This window comes from Heterocephalus glaber, unplaced genomic scaffold, assembly GCF_053883595.1.
Source record: "Heterocephalus glaber isolate CG9 unplaced genomic scaffold, H.glaber_assembly_v1.0 deba00001687, whole genome shotgun sequence".
In the NCBI taxonomy this organism is placed as follows: domain Eukaryota; kingdom Metazoa; phylum Chordata; class Mammalia; order Rodentia; family Bathyergidae; genus Heterocephalus; species Heterocephalus glaber.
Genome location: NW_028258412.1, coordinates 2774621 through 2796417, shown reverse-complemented (window position 1 = coordinate 2796417; position 21797 = coordinate 2774621). Strand labels below are relative to the sequence as shown.

The 21797-nt window shown below is 47.9% G+C and overlaps 1 protein-coding gene and 1 long non-coding RNA gene across 4 annotated transcripts in view; one reads left to right on the top strand and one right to left on the bottom strand.

Moving 5' to 3' along the window:
- Positions 1-13543, bottom strand: part of Sez6l (seizure related 6 homolog like) — a 183517-nt gene extending 169974 nt beyond the window's left edge. For all 3 annotated transcript variants that reach the window (XM_021257143.2, XM_021257144.2, XM_004843341.4), the window contains exon 1: positions 13414-13543. In XM_021257143.2, the coding sequence (XP_021112802.2) occupies positions 13414-13507 (94 nt within the window). In that variant the 5' untranslated portion in view covers positions 13508-13543. The remainder of the gene's footprint in view (positions 1-13413) is intronic.
- A 4964-nt stretch (positions 13544-18507) lies between these two features.
- Positions 18508-20532, top strand: LOC110348849 (uncharacterized). The gene is made up of 3 exons (XR_002394425.2): positions 18508-18692; positions 18875-18964; positions 20357-20532. It is a non-coding gene; the product is annotated as an uncharacterized LOC110348849 (long non-coding RNA).
- The last annotated feature ends 1265 nt before the right edge of the window (positions 20533-21797 follow it).

Sequence of the window (21797 nt, the reverse complement as noted above, 5' to 3'; positions counted from 1 at the left end):
GGACTTGGTACAGAATAGAATGACTTGAATGAAGAAAAAGCAGGTCCTGAATGAATGAATGAATCCTAACTTTGCCACATGTCAGCCACCTGAGCCTCATCTATAATGGACATCCTTGAAGATTCCCATAATTAAGTGCAATTCTGTGAATGAAGCCATAGCTAGTACATTTCGGGAGCTCCTCTCCTTCTCACCCTTGCTTTGGAAGCAGGAAGGGCCACAGTGAAGAGAGGACACTGGCTCTGGAGGCCCCACGCTCTGACGCTGCCCCAACACCAGCCGCACAGGGCAAAGAAGCTGGGGAGGCCTTGCCACACCCACCGGGGGCTCCTCTAGGGCTGTGTGGCTGACCTGAGACGAGCCCTGGTCATAACCCCCAGCCAGTGGCATTGGAGCCACTTACTGCCTTCTGTGTGGAACCTCAACTGTATTAAGCAAGATAATAAAATGCCTTAAATTGGCAGAGCAGAGCATAGATGTGGTTGTCGTAAAGTTAATGCTTCTCTTCAAATTCTCACAAAGTTTTCTATCTATGGGGGCATCATTAAATTGCAAATTCTGTTTCAGCTGGTGCTCATATACCAAGGCCTGCTCCTCTCTCAAGCCTCTTGGGAAAGGTTACTCATTCAGTCATGCATGGTAGTATGTGTGTTCAGCACCTTGTTTGGTGGCAGGTGCTATGCTCAGCTTGCATTGGAAAATTCCTCCTTTCCATCTCACTTCCACTCAGTGAACAAAGCATGGCTATTTCCCCTGTGCACAAAGCACAACTAACTTGCCCAAGGTCTGGCAGCTAGCAAATGGTGAAGCTGAGACTCAGGCTCTCTGTAACCCTGGTCACAGTCACACACCCAAGGAGCATCTGGTGGTGTGGCCCAATGTGCCATGCTCTGAGCTAGAGGCAAGGAAGACAGCCATGCAGTATTCCTGTGTGTTCTAAGATGAAGCAGTTCTTGTGTACTAAGAGCAACAGCACTTCACTCAGTATTCACAACTCTGCACTTCCTGACCCTCCACTATCTGGGAAAGGTAGTAGGAGAGGTGGGGACCAAGAGAGAAATGAGACAGAGGCCCTGCTAAGGAGGACCTCAAGTCTGGCAAGAGAAAAAAGCTTTCACATAGTTGCCCTTGTGGGGTGGTGACTGATGGTGGTGACAGATGACAGTCCCTTTGTGGAAGGCAGTCATACATTCCATAAGTGGGCACCCGCTGTGCCCCAGCACAATTCTAGGTTCTGGAATCCAAATGACACAGTGACACTGCATCCTTTGGAATTTTCTGTAAAGTCAAATGTAAGACCAGATACATTGCTTGGTTAATGATGATGACGATGAGATATTTTATAAATGTTACCATAGTTACTGAGTTCCACTGTGTAGGTCCCAACCACTGTTCCAGGAGTTACATATGTTCATCTCACGACTCTTCACTACAATATTATGCTGTGGTCTGTATATCATTTTCATTTCACAGTTTGGGAAATCGAGGCCTAACAAGGCTAAGTAGCTCGCTTAAGCTTACACTTTTGGATTAACAAGAAAGATCTAAGGCTTTCTTGACAAACAACAAGAATCATGAAAAGTAAAAAAAAATCCAAAAATTTTGCTTTTAACCCCAATTGAAGTAAAAGTATGCAAATTAGCCTCCACACATCATTTTTTATTTATGCCATAAATTAGGCAAATTTCCCTTCCCGAAGCCCTGGAAAATGAGGCTTGATTCCACATATTGTGCATTAATTTCCAAGGCAGTTGGCCCCAAATTAGCTTTACAACTTGGTAAACCTGCTATAAAGGGGGCATAGAAAGTGGAGAACTGATCAGAAATCTTCAGGGAATGAGATGTGGGAGGAACTCTGTCTCTCTCCCTTTGAAAATTGATTTATAATTCAGTGCTGCACATCCAGATCCAGAATTGCCATATACAGCTGTACAGGTTGTGTACTGCTTAATTCTAGGGGCTACCATTCCAGACACTGCAATATAAATAGCTCCTCCTGGAGCTGTGCAGGGAGGTGGCTGTATCCATTGCGTTTCTCTTTATGCACCATGCAGAGATGCCAGGGAAGCATTAAAGTCTTTTTTGCAGATGGAAACTGAGGCTTGAGTAGATTAAATGATTTCCTCCAGCATCACACAACACATCAATGGGAGAGTTAGGAACTGCATTCAGGTCTGTCTCAGTCCTAATTCCCTGCAGAGTCCACCATGCTGGGAAAGTTCACTCAGATTATATTCTTCTCAACACCTGCTCCCCTGTTTCTGTAACTTTAAGGCTTTGGAGAAATGTGTGGCACATTTGCAAAGCACATCCCATGTGTCCCCACTGACCTGCTCCTGCTCCTACTGCACCAGCATTGCCATGGCCCCAGACTCACCTTCCATGGGTAGGGAGAGGCTCCCAGGGTGCGCTCCACCCCCCCCACCCCCCGCCTGCAGTTTCTCTCCACCTTCTACTGCAGCCTGATTCTCAAAGAGTGAAGATCACCTTCAACCATCTCAGTGTACAAACAGCCCTCTGCTCCTCCCTCTGCCACCCCAACCCCTCTGTGAATGACTTTTTCCTAAGTCCAGTTTACTCAAATGATGTGAAAGTTATATGTTTTATGCAAATGCTTTTGGTACTATGCCCAAACATTTTGTGTCTTGGTTGAAGATTGTATGATTCATTCATTCATTCATTCAACAAAACAATTGAGAATAGAAAGATAATAAAAATCAACTGCTAACCCCAAGGATCTCATTGTCCAGAGGAAGAGACACAAGTCCACAGTTACCACATGTTGTGATTCTTCCCAGCTCTCTTGGTTATGGTTATGAGTGAAGCCATAGTCTTATGACTATATATGGATCAGAAAAAGGAGTCCAGAACCACATCCTAGCAGTGCGAAGAGTTGAGGAAGCAGCTACGAAGTCAGCAGTGTTATCAACGATTGCTCTTTCCAAGGTACAGGCCCGGTGGCCTGGATTTATGCCACATGGCACAATTAGCATACCAGCTACAGATGACAGGATCAAGCATATCCAGCCAATCTATTACCTGGTGCAAAGGGTTGAGCTGGTCAAGCCATATTCTCCTTTAAACTTGCACTGGGAAATCCAGGGAGGCTGAGTGTTGACCAGGGTCTAGGACAGTAGTGTTCAACAGAACTTTCTGGGAAGACAGAAACTCAAGCTCACTCCATGTTACCCAATATGGCAGCCACTAGTCGCACATGGCTACGGAGTACCAGAAATGTGGCTGACCTGGCGGGTGTGGTGGGTGGGGGGGACTCAAATTGCAACTTAATTTAGTTTCAATTAATTTAAATTTAAATAGCCACATGTGGCTTGTGGCTACCAAATTAGGTAGTGCTCAAAGGTGGAGAAATCATAATGGCCCAGGGGCAAGTGGAGGTGAGGAAAGCTGTCTGTGGGGAGTGAGTAGGAGCCAGAACCCAGAGACACACAGAGAGAAGCAGATGCCATTGAAGAGAAAGATGGCAGGAGAAGCTGGTCTTTGGAACGTGCCAGGCTTAGCATTTGTGGAATTCTTACAGCAAAACACTTTACTCTTCAACTATCCCAAGTGAAGCTTTGTTCTACATGTCTTAGTCCATTTGGGCTGCTATTCCAAAATGCTATCAGCTGGTAATGAATACACAGTAGAGATTTCTTTCTCACAGTTCTAGATACTGCCAATTCCAAGATCAAGGTGCTGGCAGACTCAGTGCCTAGTGAGGGCTTGTTGCTCACGTGTTTTTTTCTCCTCCTGCAGCACTGGGGATTGAACTCAAGGGCTTGGCACTGAGCTCCACCCCAGCCTTTTTTTCTTTAGTTATGCTTTTTATCTTGAGACAGAGTCTTGCTAAGCTGCCCAGGCTGAGTTCAAACTTGGGATCCTCCTGCCTCAGCATCCCAGAGTGCTAGGATCACAGGAGTACGCCACCACCTTTAGCTTGTTACCCCCATTTGGCACCTTCTTGCTGCATCCTCACAGGGTGCAGGTGTCTCCCTCTGACCTATTTTGTAAGGATGTTAATGGCATTCCCAAGGATTCCACTTCCAGAAACCCAGTCATCTCCCCACTACCATCACCTGCTGGGAGGGTCATGAACAGTCAGACCAGAGCACTCAAGATGGAAAGACTCTTATTAGGATCTAGTGCTCCCTGTCTTGGAAGCCGTCACTGATCTGAGAATCTGAGGTCCACTCAGAGCAGCAGTAATGACTCACGATCACTGTCTTCCTTGCCACCGCCCACCTCACCATCTCAGGGTTAAGGGACTTCATCAAGGTCACATAATCAGGACGGAACCAATCTCCCTTGGACTCCAGAGTCTGTGGCCTTGATCATGCCATACTACTCTCCCCAGCTGGGCTCTTGCCTTGGGCAAGGCCCCTTTCTGAACACACGTTTTTAGTGCTAAGCTTTGGTCCCTCCTACCTCTAACCTAGGGATGGGTGAGACCACACGAAGAAGCTGCCAGCCAGAGGCTCATACCTAGACCCCCCCCCCCAGACCTTGCCCCAAGCTCCAGACCCCATGTGTCAGGCTGTGTCCATGTTCCCTGACCCATGATCATTCCTGGTGTCGTTTCTTGCTTGAGGCTCCCATGGAGCACATCATCTATGCCTCAGGCAACCCTTCCCCAGTTGCCTGTGCCCCAGCCCCTGCAGCTTTCCAAATCAGCCCCTCCCCGTGACTCTGAGGAGGGCCTGGTCACCCAGCAGGGAAACCTGGCTGGGGACCTGGTCCTCCATGAGCCTCCTTGGTTTTCTCTTGCCTGCTTGACTCAGGCCATCTGCCTGGGATGGCACCATTCCCACATGCCAATCTGGGCTGCTGGTGCCTTGAAAAGTCAGGTGCCAACTCAGTATGGAAGGAGCCACAGCTTGGTTTCAGCTTCTCCTAAGGCTCACTTTGTGCAGTTTCCCTGCCATGGCTTCAGAATGTGAATACTAGTGTGGATAATGATGCCCTTAGTTTAATGAAGATAGATGCCCACAGGTCTGTCAATGCCATATCCACTGGGTCTCAGAATATACATGGATAAAACCCAAAATAAAAATAAATAAAAACAGAAAAGCCAGGTGTGGTGGTGTGTGCCCTAACTCCAATACTCAAAAGGCTGAAGCAGTAGCATCACTGCAAGTTTGAGGCTGGCCAGCGGGGCCATATGGTGAGTTCAATGCCAGATTAAGCTACGTAGCAAAACCCTGTCTCACCCTCCCCTCCACCCCCCAAAAAACATACATGGAGGAGAGCAGAGATTTCATTTCTCCCTAAGTCACTGTACAATGGTAGTCAGAAGAGAGGAATGAGGGGTACAGTGGGACTTTGAGAAAGTTCTTTCCTGTCTCTGGGTCTCTTTCCTCAATAGAATGAAATTCTCAAGGAGAGGCAGAGGATCCTAAAGAGTGTGTGATCTGATTGCACTTCAGACACCAAGAAGGTCTTCTGCAAGTCCATGGTGTGGCATCCTGGGAAGCGAGCAGAGCACAGGCATCAGCCGCACATGAGGTCCAAGGCCAGCTCCGGGGGACAGAGTGGCTTGCCTGAGGACACACGTCTAACAAGAAGCAACAGATTGCAGCCCAGGTAGTTCCAACTCTAACGCTTGGTTTTTATTCACTTTGATACACTTTCTGAGTTTTCAGGGGGCGCATTTACTGGGATCTGAGAGAAGGCGGATTCTACCACAACCTGCACTGCATCTGCAAAGTTCCTATTCTGAGACAGACTTAGCGGCAGGGTGAATGAATACACCTGGTGTTACTTCAGCAAGCACTCACTGGATGGTCCATCTTGTGGGCCTGGTTTTGCATAAAGGTGTGCTCTGTCTCTCTTTACAAAGCATCTCTCCCTCCTTCTTCATCTTTTAATTTTTCTTCCTCCTCCTCCTTTTTCTGTAGAGCTCCACAGTGATTTCCCATCTATTATCCCATTGATTTTCCTCACAGCCATCCTAGGAGACAGGATAATATTCTCACATGCTTTTCAGATGAGGAATTGAGGCTTACAAAGCTGCCTATGACCACACAGGTGCAGGGGAAAGAGTTGAAAATTAAACTCAGATATCAGGACTCCAACTCCGCCTTCTCACAGGTTGATTAAGACAAAAGGTAATTTAACATAGTTTTATGAATGGGGTGAACACTTATACTTGTTAGATCCAGGCTAGGGAAACACATATGAATAACATTCAGTTAAGTCTCTCTTAGAGTTGATTGTCTAGGAGAAGGGAGGCTTGTAAATTGCTAATGCATGAATTATCCATAAAAGAGAGATAGGAGTCCAGAGGAAGAAATAACTGTGTAGGAGAACAAAGGCAAGATGAGCCTTCACAAAAGAGAAAATCAGGGACTGGGTTTTGAAGGATGAATAAGAGTTCACTAGGTGAATAATACAACAAAATTTATCGAGTGCTTGTGATGAACTAGGCACATCGCACATACTATTTTTAACAATCTTGCAAGGTAGATATGACGTAAGGCTCACTTTACATATCGTGTCAAAACAGGCTCAGATAACTAAAGCAAATAGCTCAAGAATATGCTTCAAATCAGCCAGTTGGAAATTTCATAACAACCAGCTGTACCTCTCCTACAATGATGCTCTCAGCTGTAGGAACAGCATGAGTAAGATCAGAATGACGCTTCATTCAGAAGCCATCAAAGCGGGAAGCCAAAGGTGGACTGTTTTCTCTCTTGGAAAACTGGCTTGAGACACCTGACATTTGCCACTGGGTGAGAAAACATCTCCCCTCTTGGAGCCAAGGGAAACCACCTTGATTTCCATTCTCCCACTTGTCCTATGATGCCTGCGCCCTCAGCATCTAGAGCACACCTGGACTTTGGAGTCACACAGACTTGGGTTTGAGTCCTGACCCCATCACTCACTGACCGGGAAGCCTGAGCACTCTCCTAAGCCCCTGTTTCCTCATCTGTGAAACCTGGTTAGTGACATCACCTGATGGGTTTGGACAAGGACCAAATGAATGCACAGAGCACAAGCACATGCAGCCCCCTGCACTGACCAGGCAATCAGCAGTGTGACTTGCTGTCATTCTCTCATGACAACCCAGAAAGTGGGAGTGTTCAGGGTCTTCAGCTTTCCACGCCAGCACCTGCTTTCCTGAGGCTTGATTTCTGCCTAAGAACGAAGCATCTTTATTCCCTGATCTCATCCTAGCCTTGGGAGGATGGTTTAGTGAATGCACTAGTGATTGCTGTGATCCATTTTACAGATGGAGCAACTGGGGCTCATGTCTAGGCAATGCCACCTGAATTTAGGGTCTCACAGAAATCAATGTAAAACTCTGTGGGTCCTCTATTTATCATTGGGTGACCTTGAAACACAAGAAATCACAAACTGCCAGAATTTCATGCCAACTGACGTGCCAGCTAGACTCTGCTCTCTGTTTCCCAATGTCACCTGCTTTTCTTGGCTGGGAAGAGTAAGCCCTATGCTCCTCTCTTCGAGAGCTGCCGAAGGCTGGGGATGATTCTAGTTGATTCTGGTCTCTGTCCCAGGTTTGGGACCTGGAGGTTGACCCCACCCAGGTGACAGCACACTGATGATGAAGGTGTCTTTCCCATCCATGCTACTCTGTAACACAGCGGGGCCCAGCTTGGGAAGTCATTGAGCCCAACAGCCATGCTCCCAGCCTCTGCATTCAAATCTCACCCTTGCCACTTCCTAGCTGATAACTTGGGGCACAGAATTCAGCCTCTCTAGGCCTTTCTTTCCTCAGCTACCTAGTACCTGCAAAATGGAGGGAAATTGTGAAGAGTGGATAAAGTAGTCAGTGGAAGGGTCTGACACATAGTGAGTGTTCATTACCTGTAATGGTTATAAATTAATTATCTACAAATAAAACCACCACCATTCCACCATTTGACCTGCTTTACTCAAATGCTTGCTATGTATTAGGAGCTGTGTCTGCAGCACGTTGGGCACATACACTTCACACATGGACAAATATTTATCAGCCCTTCTTCTATGCATGGGCTCCAGGAATGCAAGATAGAAAACACTCTAGGGGACTTGATGTCAAGAGATCCTTTTTTAAAAAAACCCAAATTGTATTGTGTATATTTAAGGTAGACAATGCGATGTTACAAGATACATGCATAGAGGAAAATGGTTACTACAGTGAAACAAATTAACATCTCCATCATCTCATACAGTTACCTATTTATCCCTCCAGTGGCAAGAAAGTTATAATCTCGTTTAGCAAAAATCCCTAGTACAATACACACATTTGCTGCTGAAATAGTCTGGTGCAGGTCTGGGTTCCATGCTGGATAGAACCTCTTCTTGGCTTTGTGATGCCAGACACATTGCTTATCCTCTCTGTGCCTCAACTTTCTCAGTTCATGCATTGAGGATATTAAGGAGAATACCATGCATCTCTCATCGGGAGCTCTGGTGAGCATTCTCTGCAGGATCTATATAAACCACTTCTTACAGGCTTGGAACAAACCCAACACTTGGTGAGTGGATTCTCATTGCTTAGATACAATCCCTGCCCTGTTCTACTTAATTATGTCCACAGGGCTCTATGAATTCCTCCCACCTCACCATCCTCCACCTCTCCTCAGGGCAGCCCTGTTCCTGCCCTGCTCCCAACTGTCAGGGCGCCCACCAGGCTGCTTGGAAGGAACTCCAGGAACCAGGGGATTATGCAAATCTCCAGATTCTGGAGAGCAGTGTTTACCCAGGGCTGCTCCTTGCAGTCAGCTCTTAGCAGCTAGGCCTAGCTGCTGCCTTCCCAGAAGCTTCTTTCGCTGTCATCGCAGCCTCTAGTGGACAATAGTGGCTCACGGTCCTTTCTCTGCTCCAGCTCTCATCTAGGGAACTCCTGACATCCAGAGGGGAGCAGGGAGGACAGGTCTGCAGGTCTGGGGTCTTTCTCAGGGAAGAGCATGCACATCTGCCTCCCTTGCCCTCCCACTTGCTCCTCTTTTTCCCTCTATCCAGTTCTCAGAGGAAAGCTTCTTCAGGATTGTCACTACCCTACTGCAGGACTCTCTCCTGGCTGCTGGTATCTGTCACATCCCTTCAGGGCCAGATTGAATGCTACCTGCTCTGGGGTGAGCAACAAACCCACCCACTTTGGCGTCCACAAGCTCTATGTCTTTCCACTGCCAAGGTACTTAGCACACAGCCCGGACTCCAGTGCTTTGGACTTGAAGAGATCTCTTGCTGGGCTGCAGATACCAGGGCTGGGGCCTCAGCACCTAGCACAGGGTCTACTGCATGCAGAGTGCTATGGACCAAAAATCTGGATCTCCCCAAGATTTATAGCATGAAGCCCTAATTCCCAACATACCGGTATTGGGAAGTGGAGTCTTTGGAGAGTAATTAGGGTTAGCTGAAGCTGGGAGGGTGGAACCTCTATGATGGAATTAGTGCTCTTAAAAGGTGAGGGGACCATAGCTCTCTTTCTCTGTCATGTGAAGAGTCATCTAGAAAGTGGATGTCTGCAAGCGAAAGAGGGTCCTCACCAGACACCAGATTTGCCCAGACCTTGATCTTGGATTCCCTGGCCTCCAAAATTGTGAGAAAAAATTGTTGTTATTGAAGCCATCCCACCTAAGGTATTTTTGTCATAGCAGCTTGACCTGACTAAGACACACAGGAAATGTCCAACAAATGTATGCAAATGAAGGAATGAATGAATAAATATCTTTTCCCAATTGATTGTCTTCTTGTATTTTTCCAATCATTAAACTGCCACCCTGCATTTCCAGTACCATGAACTCATATTCCTGATGGTGACACTGAAATTCAAAGAGATACAGCATGAAGGTCTGGAAAGAAAGGGTGTCTGCACCAGGAAATGTAAAATTATCACCTGTAAAGACAGCAGACAGGTAACTGGGGCTACTTACTACTCCTTTTCCATCCCTTCTACTTTGGCCTAAACTATGTCAACATTTAGCCAACATCTACTTCACTCCAACTTCAGGGAGTCACTTTCATGCTGTCTACTCATAGGTGTGGTTTGCTTTTGGGAAAGCAGGAAAACATTGCTTGAGGACCTACTATGTGCCAGATACTTTTATACTTACTTATGCAACCCTTGCAACCATGCTTCCAGGCTGGTACCATTAACCTCCCTCTTCTCATGTCACAGATGCAGAATGGAGGCTCAGAGGAGACTGTCCTCTGATTCCAAAGCCAAACTTCTTTTCCTGAACTCTGTAAACCTAATTCCAGTGCTCAGCTCAATCAAACTCCCTAGATTGGCCTGGCCACGGGTTCTTTGATGTTTCACAATTTGGCTTCTTGATAGAAACCGTAAATGGTATAAAAGGGGGCACCTGGACTTTGTATTGTAATGATGCCTTCCTTGGAGCTTTCCTCTGCCCACTTTTTAATTTTTTTTCCATTGTATGTACCAAGAGTCACCAAAAATTTCTCCCTGAGAAACAGGAACCAAGTGTAATAAGCAGAAAGAGGGAGGATAGAAAGGATGTCAGGGCCACCTCTAGGAGGAGATATCTCCATTCTGGAGGCTTTGACGTTGTACACACTTGGTGGTTCCATGAGTCAGAATTTGCCTCTTCTGCCCTTAGACACCAAGGATAGCTTTGAGCACCCCTAGTGGTGGTCTGCACCAGGAGTGTGCAGCGGACGCCGACCAACTAGGAGAGCCAGTGCCTTGAGTCAGTTCGAACATCTGGCAGGAATGGAAGAGCCAGCAAGAGCCAGAAACAAGCCACTCTCCCCAAGAAACATCCTTTTGCCTTGGACGTGGAAGGAAGTGAATGTAACATGATTATTCTAGTGTCAAAGTGCACCGTGTGAACACAAGAAAAATCCCTTAAGCTTGGATAAGGTGGTCCCTGGCAGGGGCTGCCGAAACCCTATGAAAAAAGAACACTATAAGGAAAAGAGTCTGTAAGTGGATCTAACAACAATGCACATTAGAGACTGGGGGGAGAAGTGAATTGGAGCCTTATTGAGCGATATTGAATTTGCTTTATTAACTTAAGAGAAAAAGAAAAGAAATTACACTCAGGCTCTGCAATCTTAGCACGTAGTTACAATTATTCTCCATGTGCATATCTTAGACAATAAGAAGCTTCTTCAAAAACAAGTTATACTTTATACTTATTCATGCCTTACAGAAAAATGGCCCAGAGAATCACATGCTCTGCATGAGAATGTAGCAACAAGTCCCTTTCAAGTATTTACAAATCCCCTCACTCTGGCAGGAACAGAAGGGCTAGTTTACCACACTGAATTAGGTGAATGTTTCTCCACCTGACACTAGTGGATGTTGGGCTCCACCTTAAAAATAGAATTTATTACGGAAGGTTAATTATTTCCAAATGCACCTTCAGAATTAGTGATGTTCATTGGCTACCCTTGCTCCCTCCTTATGACTTGGAGTCTGAGAGGCAGAACCACACTGTTATTAATGAACCTTCTGAGGCACTAACTACATCAGGTGACTTTAATTTGGTGGTGATCGGAAGTTAATTAAAAATATATGCTGGCTAACCATAGTGTTGAACAGTTGGAAAAACAATATGAAATTCTTAAAATTGAAAATACACACACCATCCTCCTACACACACACACACACACACACACACACACACACACACAGAAAGAGAGAGAGAGAGAGAGAGAGAGAGAGAGAGAGAAAGAGAGAGAATATGGAATCCTTGTCTTGGATGACAATTCAGTATGTGCCATTAAGGCATTTTTTTCTGGAGGATTGTGTATTGGAGAGTATAGATTGTAGAGGTAGAATCACTTTAGAAAAGCCAGCCAGCCTCTGGGTAGCTTTGGTGTGTGTGTGTGTGTGTGTGTGTGTGTGTGTGTGTGTGTGTGTGTGTGTTATAGTCATAACACAGATTCAAAAAGGGGGTGGGGAAGGGAGATCTGAACTCAGTTCAAGGCCACCAAGCCATTGTTGGAAAGAGACAGCTAATTAAGAAAGGGCATGCTGTGGTGGAAACGATTTATTTAAACCACATCTATTCCCCCATCTTTCCTAGGGAAATTGTCTGGACCTGGTGTAAATTGTGAATATCTCTGCCTCATAAAAGGTGGCTTCTAAATGATATGCTTTGTTAAACAAAAGGTGACGAATTATTTCCTTTTCCCTGCACCCTGGGCTTCACGTTTAAAGAGCAGGGGCTGGGGGATAAAATGCCTGATTTATGCGGAGGAGGGCACTCCAGGCCTTGGGGAAGCAGAGTTGGAGGGAAAGGGACCTGAGCTGGGCCCACGGCGGGAGAGCTGTCCGGGGCCTTTGGTGCTGAACTCAGGTCCGTGCCCCAGGGGTCCAGAACTCTCCACGGAGAAACGACACCGCCTTCTGGCCCCAGCTCTAAGTCTACAGGGACCACAAGAAACGGGGCTCCAGCTGGGCCAGGCGCGTGCCCTCCGACTGTCTTCAGCCTGGGCAGGCACTGCAGTTGCCTTTTTTTTCTATGTGAGGAGAGAGTTTCTGGGAACCAGAGTTAGACCTGAGAAAGCGATGCCCAGTGATGCAACAATGCCACCCCCCCCCACACACACAACTCAGTCTCCTTGGTGGCCTCACCAAATTCTCGCAGCTCTTGCCATTAGCCTTGGATGACTTAGGTGTTCCATTCCTCCCTCCAACCCAACCTGGTGGCTCAGAGAGAAGGCGCGGCTCCGGGTCCGCCAAGGAGGAGCTGCCGGCCTCCATCAAAGTTGAATCCTTCCCACCCAGCAAGCACGTGGTGAGTGAAACCAGCGCCCCCTCGCACTCCTGACAGCGATCAGAGACGCTAGGCTGGGGCGGGGGCAGAGTAGGGGGAGTCCACTCAGGTTCCCGACCATCACCTAACATCTTCTCTCTACCTTGCCGAGTTCAGGACCCTGAGTCTCCTCCAGCAGCCTTAGTGGAAAGCCACACCCAAGTCCTGAGGCTTGGTGGGGATCCACCCGGGGTGCCAGCTGCAGGAAGCAAGGGGTCCTGGGGTGGGAGGGAGCGGAACTATGGCCCCCCCACACCCCAGCACTAAGTCCAGTCCTCGGTGTTGGACAGCTCCCTTCTTTCTGTCCTCGCCCCAGACAGCAAGATCTGGCACCCAGCCCCGGGCGCGGTTGCAGAGCTCCGCGAATCTGGGCTTTGGAGGCGACCCCACTCCAAGGAGCTCCTCTGTGCCTGCAAAAGGGAGCCAGCCCCAGAGCTGGGGAAGACGGAAAGGGAGCCCGCACCCGAACCAGGGGAGCGCCCCAGTCCTCCAGACTCAGCCCCGCCTCCACACTCCATCGGCCCGGGCCGAGGGGACACGGTTCCCAGCCCCGAATCCGGGCAGCCGCCTCCGCTACCCTGGAGGCAGGGCGCTGCGAAACGCCGGGGTCCTCCACGACCCCTGGCCGCCCCGCGCTCGCGACAACTTTGCCCTCCCGGCCCAGCCCCCCTCGGCCGCTTACCTCCCGCCAGGGCTGCCGCCGGGCTCCCCAGGAGCAGCGCGAGGAGCAGCGAGACGCCGCCGAGTCCCGCGGCGGGCGGCCGGGCCGCGGGCATGGTGGCTGCGGGGCGCGCGGACGGCGCGGGAGCCGGGAAGGCGGAGGGCGGCGGCGGGCGGGCCGGGCAGTTGCGGGGCCCCGGGCGGGCGGCGGGCGGACGCTGTGGCCGACTGCGCCGGGCGCGGGCGGCGGGCGAGTGAGGAGGAGCCGGCGAGAGCGGAGGAGCGCGGAGGAGCGGGAGGGAGGGGGCTGGGGCCGAGGCTGCCGAGCGAGAGCAGGGAGGGGGCGCGGCGGCGGGAGAGGGCCCCGCGGCGCCCGGTGCCAGCCTGTCCTCTGGCCGCCGGCCCGTCGGCCCTGCAAAGTTGAACGCCAATTCCCCCTGCGTCCTGTGTGGGCTGGGCGATCCCTCCCTGCGCTGCTGCTCAAAGCAGCCCTGCCGGGCGGCCAGGCAAAACCAGAGAGCGCCTTGACCATCTAGATCCCAGGCAGGAGCTAGAGACTTCCAGGCCCAGCCTTGGAGCAGCCCAGAGCTTTCTAGAGAGATCCCAGCCCCAGTTCCGTCCAGGCCCCTGGGGGCCTCCACTTGCCCTCTTTCCCCTTGTTTGCAAAGTGAACCCCATAACCTAGAAAGTCGCCAACTCAGTGGGTCCCAGGGGAGCTGTGACTCTCACTGAAGCAATACTAGGGCTTCAGAACTGTGCATGGAATACCAGGTGGTTCTCCAGGCCTTTCAAGGCCAACCTCAGCCTGGAAACGGATTCCTCTGTCCTGAGGGCCGTCCAGGTCTTGCATCTCCGTGGTAAGTGGGCACTGGGGCAGGAGCCAGGCCGGGCTTCCTCTGTGCCCAGCCTTTACCCTTGCTTCCGCCCTTCCTCCCTGGAAACTGGGTTCCAGGCCCACCTTCTACGGCGCCCTCGTCCACTTCTGATTCTCAAGCAACCTGTGTTTTCCCCTCAAATAGAGGTGATGGGGGAGACAGGCAGCTACTTGGGGTCAGCTACTTGGGGTCTACTACAAAGGTCAGTAGAGGACACAGTCCTGGAGACCTCTTGCCTTGTGCTGCACGCAGAGCCCGGGGAAAACCCTGGCTAGGGGGTTCCTCAGCCTTGTCCTGCTCTAGAAGCCCCCCCCCCCACACACACATCTGCTCCACTGTCTACACACTGCATCCTGAGCAGGCAGAGGGAGCAGATGGAGAGAAGGTTGCAGGCAGCAATGAGAGGAATATGTCTTTGGCAGAGTAGGAGACCTGAGCATTCCTAGAGAGAATGGGTGGGGGTGAGGACAGGACAGAAGAGGGGGCCAGTGGTCCCTAGGACCCTGCACATCCAAACTTCCCTGTTCACTCATTCGTGCAATGCCATTTCCACAGTAGCCACTGTAGGCCCAGCTCCACATCAGGCTCAGACAGCAGAGAAACCCCCATCAAATCCAAGCCTGGGCTGCAGGAAGTTTCCACTCTTGGCAATAAAACCAATTGGGTTTTATAAAGAGGGAAGTTGTGGGAGGCATGCAGAGGACATGCAGGAATACTTGTTGATGAAAACCACAAAGAAGCAAAGAAGGTGAAGGACAGGGGAGAGGGAGAACAGGGAGCAAGGGGCACAGAGGTAGGTGAGCTCAAAGGAGTGTTTATAAGCACCTGCTGTTTGCCTGGAGCTCTACTGCCTTGTGCAGTTTTGCATTTCAGTTTTGTGATCATCTTGACAATGAGGAGCAGTAATCACCATCCGACATGAGTATCTGACCCCTAGGGAGGGTTCCAAACTAGCCAAGGGCACTCAGCCAGGATGTGGCAGGTTCAAGGCCAGGTCAAAGTCCAGCACCAGAAATTCTTTCACCTAATGTGCAACTTCCCAGGAGTTTGGTGGCTGCCTCTGCACTTTGATTTGATGGCCCTGGCCTGGCTCTTCAACACCTCCTCCTTGCAATGACTAAATGATAGCCACTCCTTTCATAAGGGCACAGGGCCTCTAGAAGGGGTCTGATGTGGATGAAATGGTGCCATAAACTGTCCATCCCCACTAAACACAGGGGCTGGAACTTACTCCCAATGTAAGGGGATCACCCAGAAACAATATCAGGACTTTTCTTCTTTTCTTTTCCTTTTGCAAGAAGAAATGCCATCAAACGAATAGTATTGTTCTAGGGACCAGAAGAGCTTGCAGTTAAAAAATCTTTACCAGTTACAATTTTGATAACATTTTATAAATGAGGAAATTGAGGTTTAGGGAGGCAAAGTGACTTGCTCAGTCTCAAACACTTGGTCCATCTTTGTCCCAGGTATGAGCTCTCTATCATCACAGAGCACTCTGGCCTACATTCTGGTGATAGAGCAGAACTCTATCCTGCTACCCACTGCTGCCTAGGGAGAGATTCCCAGTTTCTCCGCAGAAAAGATGATGTGTGGTCCCAATCCTGCCCACTTTATATGATGCTCTTAGGCAGTTAAAATCTGTCCACCAGAGACAAAGGGTTAGCACCTGTCCTCACTCCTTCCTTGTGGGAAGACAAGGGCAGGTTACTTAACCTCTCTGAGCTTTGTTTTCCTCTTCTGAGGATAGGGACAAAAATAACACTTACCATGTGGCACGACTGACACAAGTGGATAATACCCTTGTGGCACGAGGGGATACCTCAGCACGTGTTTCCTAAAGCTATAGAGAAGACACCATGAATTGGTGAACTAAAGCATCTGGCCCACATTTTGAGCAGTTATCATCACCATCATCCTCACTGCCTCCCTCAACTGTAAGGAAAACACCCAATTTCATTCTCAGATGTTTGATGTCCTAAGGGAGTGAGCAGAGATAGGATGTCTGGTTCCTCCACTGCTGACTTTCTGTGTGATCTTAGATGAGTCACTAGCCTCTCGGGGACCCTGTTTCCCTATATGTTCATTCATCTATTTGCTTACTATTTGCTTACCCATCCAACTGCACATCCATCCACCAACCCATCCACCCATCCATCTACCCACCTATCCATCCACTCATCCATCTACCCACCTATCCACCAATCCACCTATCCACCTATCCATCCATCCATTCGTCCATCCACTCACCCATCCACCCATCCACCCACCCACTCATGCACCTATCCATCCATCCACCCATCCATCCACCTACCCATCCACCCACTCATGCATCTATCAGTTATCTATAAATTTTGTTTGCACATCTCCTATGCATTGAGTGGCTCTTAGGTTCTGGGAGTGCAGCAAGCTCCTGCCTCTTGCTCTCTGGAGGTGATCGTACATGAAAGTCTAGCAACACAAGGGCCCAACTCTTTCTCACCACTAATGCTCTATTCCTGGGAAGGCAGTACAGCACAGTGGTTAAACGCTGGGCTTTGTAACTCAATAGACCTCAATTTGAATGGTTTCTTTCCTATTAACAGCCATGGAACCTTGAACAGCTGGTGTAAACTCTTTGAAACTTTTTCAGTAAAGACCATCATTTAAGAATCAATGTTACACCTTATTTACACTTTCAGTTTCTCACACTAGAGAAACCATTTGGTATTTACACATGTGTCCTATTTATTTCACTTAAGAATATGGCCTCAAAATGATTAAAATGAATAATTGATAATTTGAAATAGGAAAAGGTCCAAAGGTATAGGGGTGGTGGGAGGGGAAGGGGAAATGAAAGAAGGGAAAGGAAATATTATGAGAAAAGAAAAAAAAATGGAACCAAAATCTATGTAAATAGGGAAGGGTGGAGGGGGTGAAGGGTGCACAGGTAATGGGGGAAAAAATAGGAACCAAGATACATCATGTACAGGTACACGCACCCAATGATAAATGTAAATGCATTGTACCTAAAATGTGCCAATAAAAGAATTTAAGGAAAAAAAGAATAAATGTTACAATTATTATAAATTATTTAGGGGTAGTGCACATATCACATAGTAAACTTCCATCCATCCATTTATACATCCACCCATCCTTTCAACAAATGTATTGTGAGCACCTATCCATGTACCAGCAGTGTTGGGGGCACTCTCAGTGCAGCAGTGAGTAAAACAGACAAAATTTCTGTTCTTTGGAGCTCACCTTGTACAGGCGAGAGATAGACTGTAAAATGTTTAATAAATAAAATTTTGGAGAGCTCTCAGTTCTGTGAAAAAGATAAAAACAGGATGAGTTGAGAGTAAAGGAGGTGAATTCTCTTTGGGTGATGGGGGATGACCTCCTAGAATAGGAGCCACTTGAACAGAGAAGTGGGTTGTGAGAAGACATCTAAGTACAGATGGGAAAAAAGTGGGTTCTAAGTGGAGAAACAGCACGTGCAAGACCCTAAGGCTGAAGCAGAAGACTTCAAACCACAGTAGCCACATTGGTCCTCACACTTTGTGATGTCATTTCTTTGTCTACACAGGTCACAGTGAGTCAGGGGTTTAATTTTGAGTTCATCAGATAGCTGATACTCAGTGACTTCTCTTTCCATCGAAGCACAATTCTTATACATATCCCTGTCCCACCCCAACTCAGCATCACATAGCTCTCTCTGAAACACCTGGCTACTGGGGAGATTTAAATCACTTTAATCTATGTAGAGGGTAGAGAAAATATCTTTCGTCTTAGAGAAAGAGATGCGATACAAAAGAAGACATCTTAGAAGAGAGGGAAAATAAAAATGAAAACAAAAAGTGCCAGCGATAGCATAGTTCTGAGACAAATCCACCCCAGGTCTTTGATGGGAAGGTGGATTTTCCAACCAGTGACTTGCCAGTGTCCTGTGTCCCACCTGGTCTTCATTACTTACACGTAAGTCTGTGCTGCCAGCCCCAGGCAGGATGTCCCAGCCCTCATATTGCAGGCCAGATGCTAACAAGGGAGTGATCGATCAACTGCGATGCAGCCCACTCCACCCAGCACAGCCACATTACCTGGAGAGGAGCAATTAAGTCCCTTTGGTTTCCTTGGAAATGTTCCATCCGTCCGTCCCAACTGCCCTGACTCTTGAGAAATGCTGTAAATGGTAGAGATGCTACTGGGAGACAATGCCTTTATCTTCCTATGGAAAGTTTCCAGAATACGAAGTCAGCCTACAAGATGGATTTGCATTTGCCAAGCCTGCCTGGGCTGATGGGAAGGAAAACCACTGATCTGTCAGGAACGTAGAGATGACTCAAAGACAGGGACGAAGATGACCCATCAGGCTGAGCCCTACAGCCAAGTTCTTGCAAACCCAGCTGAAAGTTGTTCTGACTAAGGCCTTTGTGCTTGGACCTCAAAGGTGAGAAAAATCAATCACAGATACTGTATGTATTTATGTACTCTGTTGGCATTAAAAGCATGACACATACATCCTTTACATGATAAAGAACTGCCTACATCAGCTCAAGTGCACATATGTGGGTTATTCTAAGTCCATAGGTTTGGGGACCCTGTAAACACTGGTGCCCTTTGAATTCACAGGTTCATCTGGAATCAGACATGCCTGAACTTGGCTCAGAGCTCCCTCGTGGAAAAGAACACTGTAAACTTCATTTGCTCTGTCAGCACAAGGTGAGGGACACTGGTAACTACTTCCTAGGGTTATTCTTGGGGTAGGGTCGTGTTCAGTGCTGAGCTGAGTGCCCAGACTATAATAGGTTAGGTACTCAATAAATCTTACTGTTATGAGGTATTGTACAATGTCTAATGAAAAGCAGAGCAGAATTTCTATACAAGATCTCCTCTTATAGGTTTATTAGGTGTATTTACCTACATTGAGACAGAAGAAGGTCCAGCTAGGGCTAAGGACACACACTGAGTAAGACTCTGAGCCCATCAGGTACATAGCCAGTTGAATCCACTTTTCATGTGACTCACTTTACATGGAATTAATCAAGGCAGTGCTGTTCTATTCAATTCCGGAAACCTTCTTTAGTCTTCTATCTTTCTCTCCAACCTCACACATTCTGGAATGGAATATTGAAAAGGCCAGCCTAGGGAAGGTCCTCACTGCTCAATATCTTGATCTTTCTCCCAGCTTTCCAGCCAAAGGCCAGCCTCTGTGCTCTGGAAGACAGAGCAAGAGGTCTATCGTTTTTCTTTAATCCACATTGTTCCCAAGAAGGGAGCACCACCTGGCACCTGCAGGAGCAGAAGTCAAGAAAGGTCCCCTTAGAGATCTCATCTTGGGCCAAAGTTCATGAGCCCAAGGGACAGTGGATGGAAGTCTGAAGTCCCAGAGAGTCTCTCACTAATGCCTGTGTGACTTCCATAAGTCCCTTGCCCTCTCTGCTATGTAATTTACCCATTTGAAAAGTCAATTTAATCCCCTCATGGGAAAAATGACCAGTTCTGAAATGCAATGATGCTACAGTGTCCACTTCACACCTAAGAGAACAGGGCTCTACTGGAGCCATCCCAGTGTGAGTAAAAGTTAACATTTTCATGCAGCTGTTGAGAGTTTACAGTTTGACATTTCATTTAATCTTCACAACTACTCTAGGACATTAGTATTATTATAACCCAAAACTCCAAACCTAGCCTATAGCAAGCACCCTCCTGATCCGGACCCTCTTCTCTGTTTAAACTCATCTTGGGCCTCCCTTTACAAAGCTCCAGCTGCAAACATTCCCATGGCAGACCTGCCTGCACCTTTCCTCTTGCTGTGTCCTTCCTGGAAGGTGTTTCTTCCTGAGACATAAAGAGCCGGCCCTTCCCACCCTCTGTGGTCAGCTAGAATGACACATTCCAGAGGGATGTTTTAGATCTTTCCTAGCTTAGCAAACTATTTCAAACAACCTCTTATTTATTTATTATGTGTTCATAGGTATGTTATTTGTGTACTCCCTCTAGATTCTGAGCTCCATTAATGCAAGGACCTTTTGCAGCAAGAGCTCATTGGAGGTTTGCAATAAAGTCTTGTGACATTTTGAATGGATTCATAAATGAATCTTTACATTGCAGATGAGAAAGCAGAGGCTCTGCAGGCGATGAGCTTTACCCATAGTCAGGGATCAGCAAGGGTGGCAGCACTAGGGGCAAGGAGCCAGATACAAGGCTGCTAAACCTCTGCCTGGAGCCATAGCCACTGGGTCACACAGCCATTCAGCTGTGGAGCAAACAGGTGATGGCTGCGGTGTGACATTCTAAAGCAGCAGGAGCTCCCAGCGGGAGCCATGATCTAAGTGCCAACGTCTGAATGTCTGAGCCTTTCAAGTCATCTCAAGAACAGGCAGCCTTACAGGTACCATCCAAGCCTGCTATTCTCCAGCCATCACTGCCATCCTCACCTATTAAAATAATGGTATGAAAAACAAACAGCCTTTATGTACAATTTTATACAACGTGTGCATTGTTTGTTTCCCCTACCGTTGCTATGGCAGTGATGTTCTCCAGATAACTTCTGGTTTCTACATGATGGAAGGGAATGGAATAAAATAGCTTGGGGGAAAATGGCCAAACAGAGGCTTTTCCTTCTTCAGATACCTCATGCGCCAGCATCCACCAGCAGGCACACCCTGAACTCTTATGCATAGGATGAAGGCTGCCCCTTCACCTAGAGCCTCCCATGGCTCCCCAGTGCCCATACTTGGGAGAAAGGTCACAGATCTTAGCATGGCTGCAAGCACCCTTCGACTTCCTCTCCTTCCCTCTGTCCCCTGCCTGCAGGAAGTTCCCTTCTCCTTCACCCTCTTCCCTTGGTATTTCACACCATCATACATCTGCTCTGGCTGTTGGCACCTGGGCTGCCCTTTTTCCTCCTATTTCTCTCCCAGCCTAATTGCTGGTCGCTTCTTCAAGTTGTGGCTTAGGTGTGACCTTGCAACCCTCTTCTTTCTCACCTACACTTTCATTTGGGTGAATTTCTTCTCCCTCTCTCCAATTCCCATGGCTCTGACATATTTGCATAGCAACTCAGACCTCAAGCTCCCCAAGGGCAGGAACAGTTTTGCTCAGTGTCTGACAATGGGGCAAGAATATATCACAGGTGACCCTTGACATCCAAGGGCCATTGGTTTCAGGCCCCCCTCAGATTGCAAAATCCTTGGATGCTCAAGTCTCTTATATAAAATGGCATAGTATTTGCATATAACCTAGGCACGTCCTCCTGTATACTTTAAATCATCTCTGGATTATTATATTTTGTAGTACAATATCAACGTTAAACTAGAAATACAAGAAAAAGTCTGTACATGTTTCCATAGATGCAGTTTTCTCAAATATTTTATTTCTATTAGTGCATATTAATTATTCAGAATAATGAATTTTACTATGGCATATTTGTACATGTACAGATCATACTTTTATCATGTTCGTTCAGTCCATCCCCCCCTTCTCCCCTCTCCCCTTCTTCTTCTCTAATGGTCTCCCTTCTACTTTCATGTCATCTTTTCTCCCCCAAGAT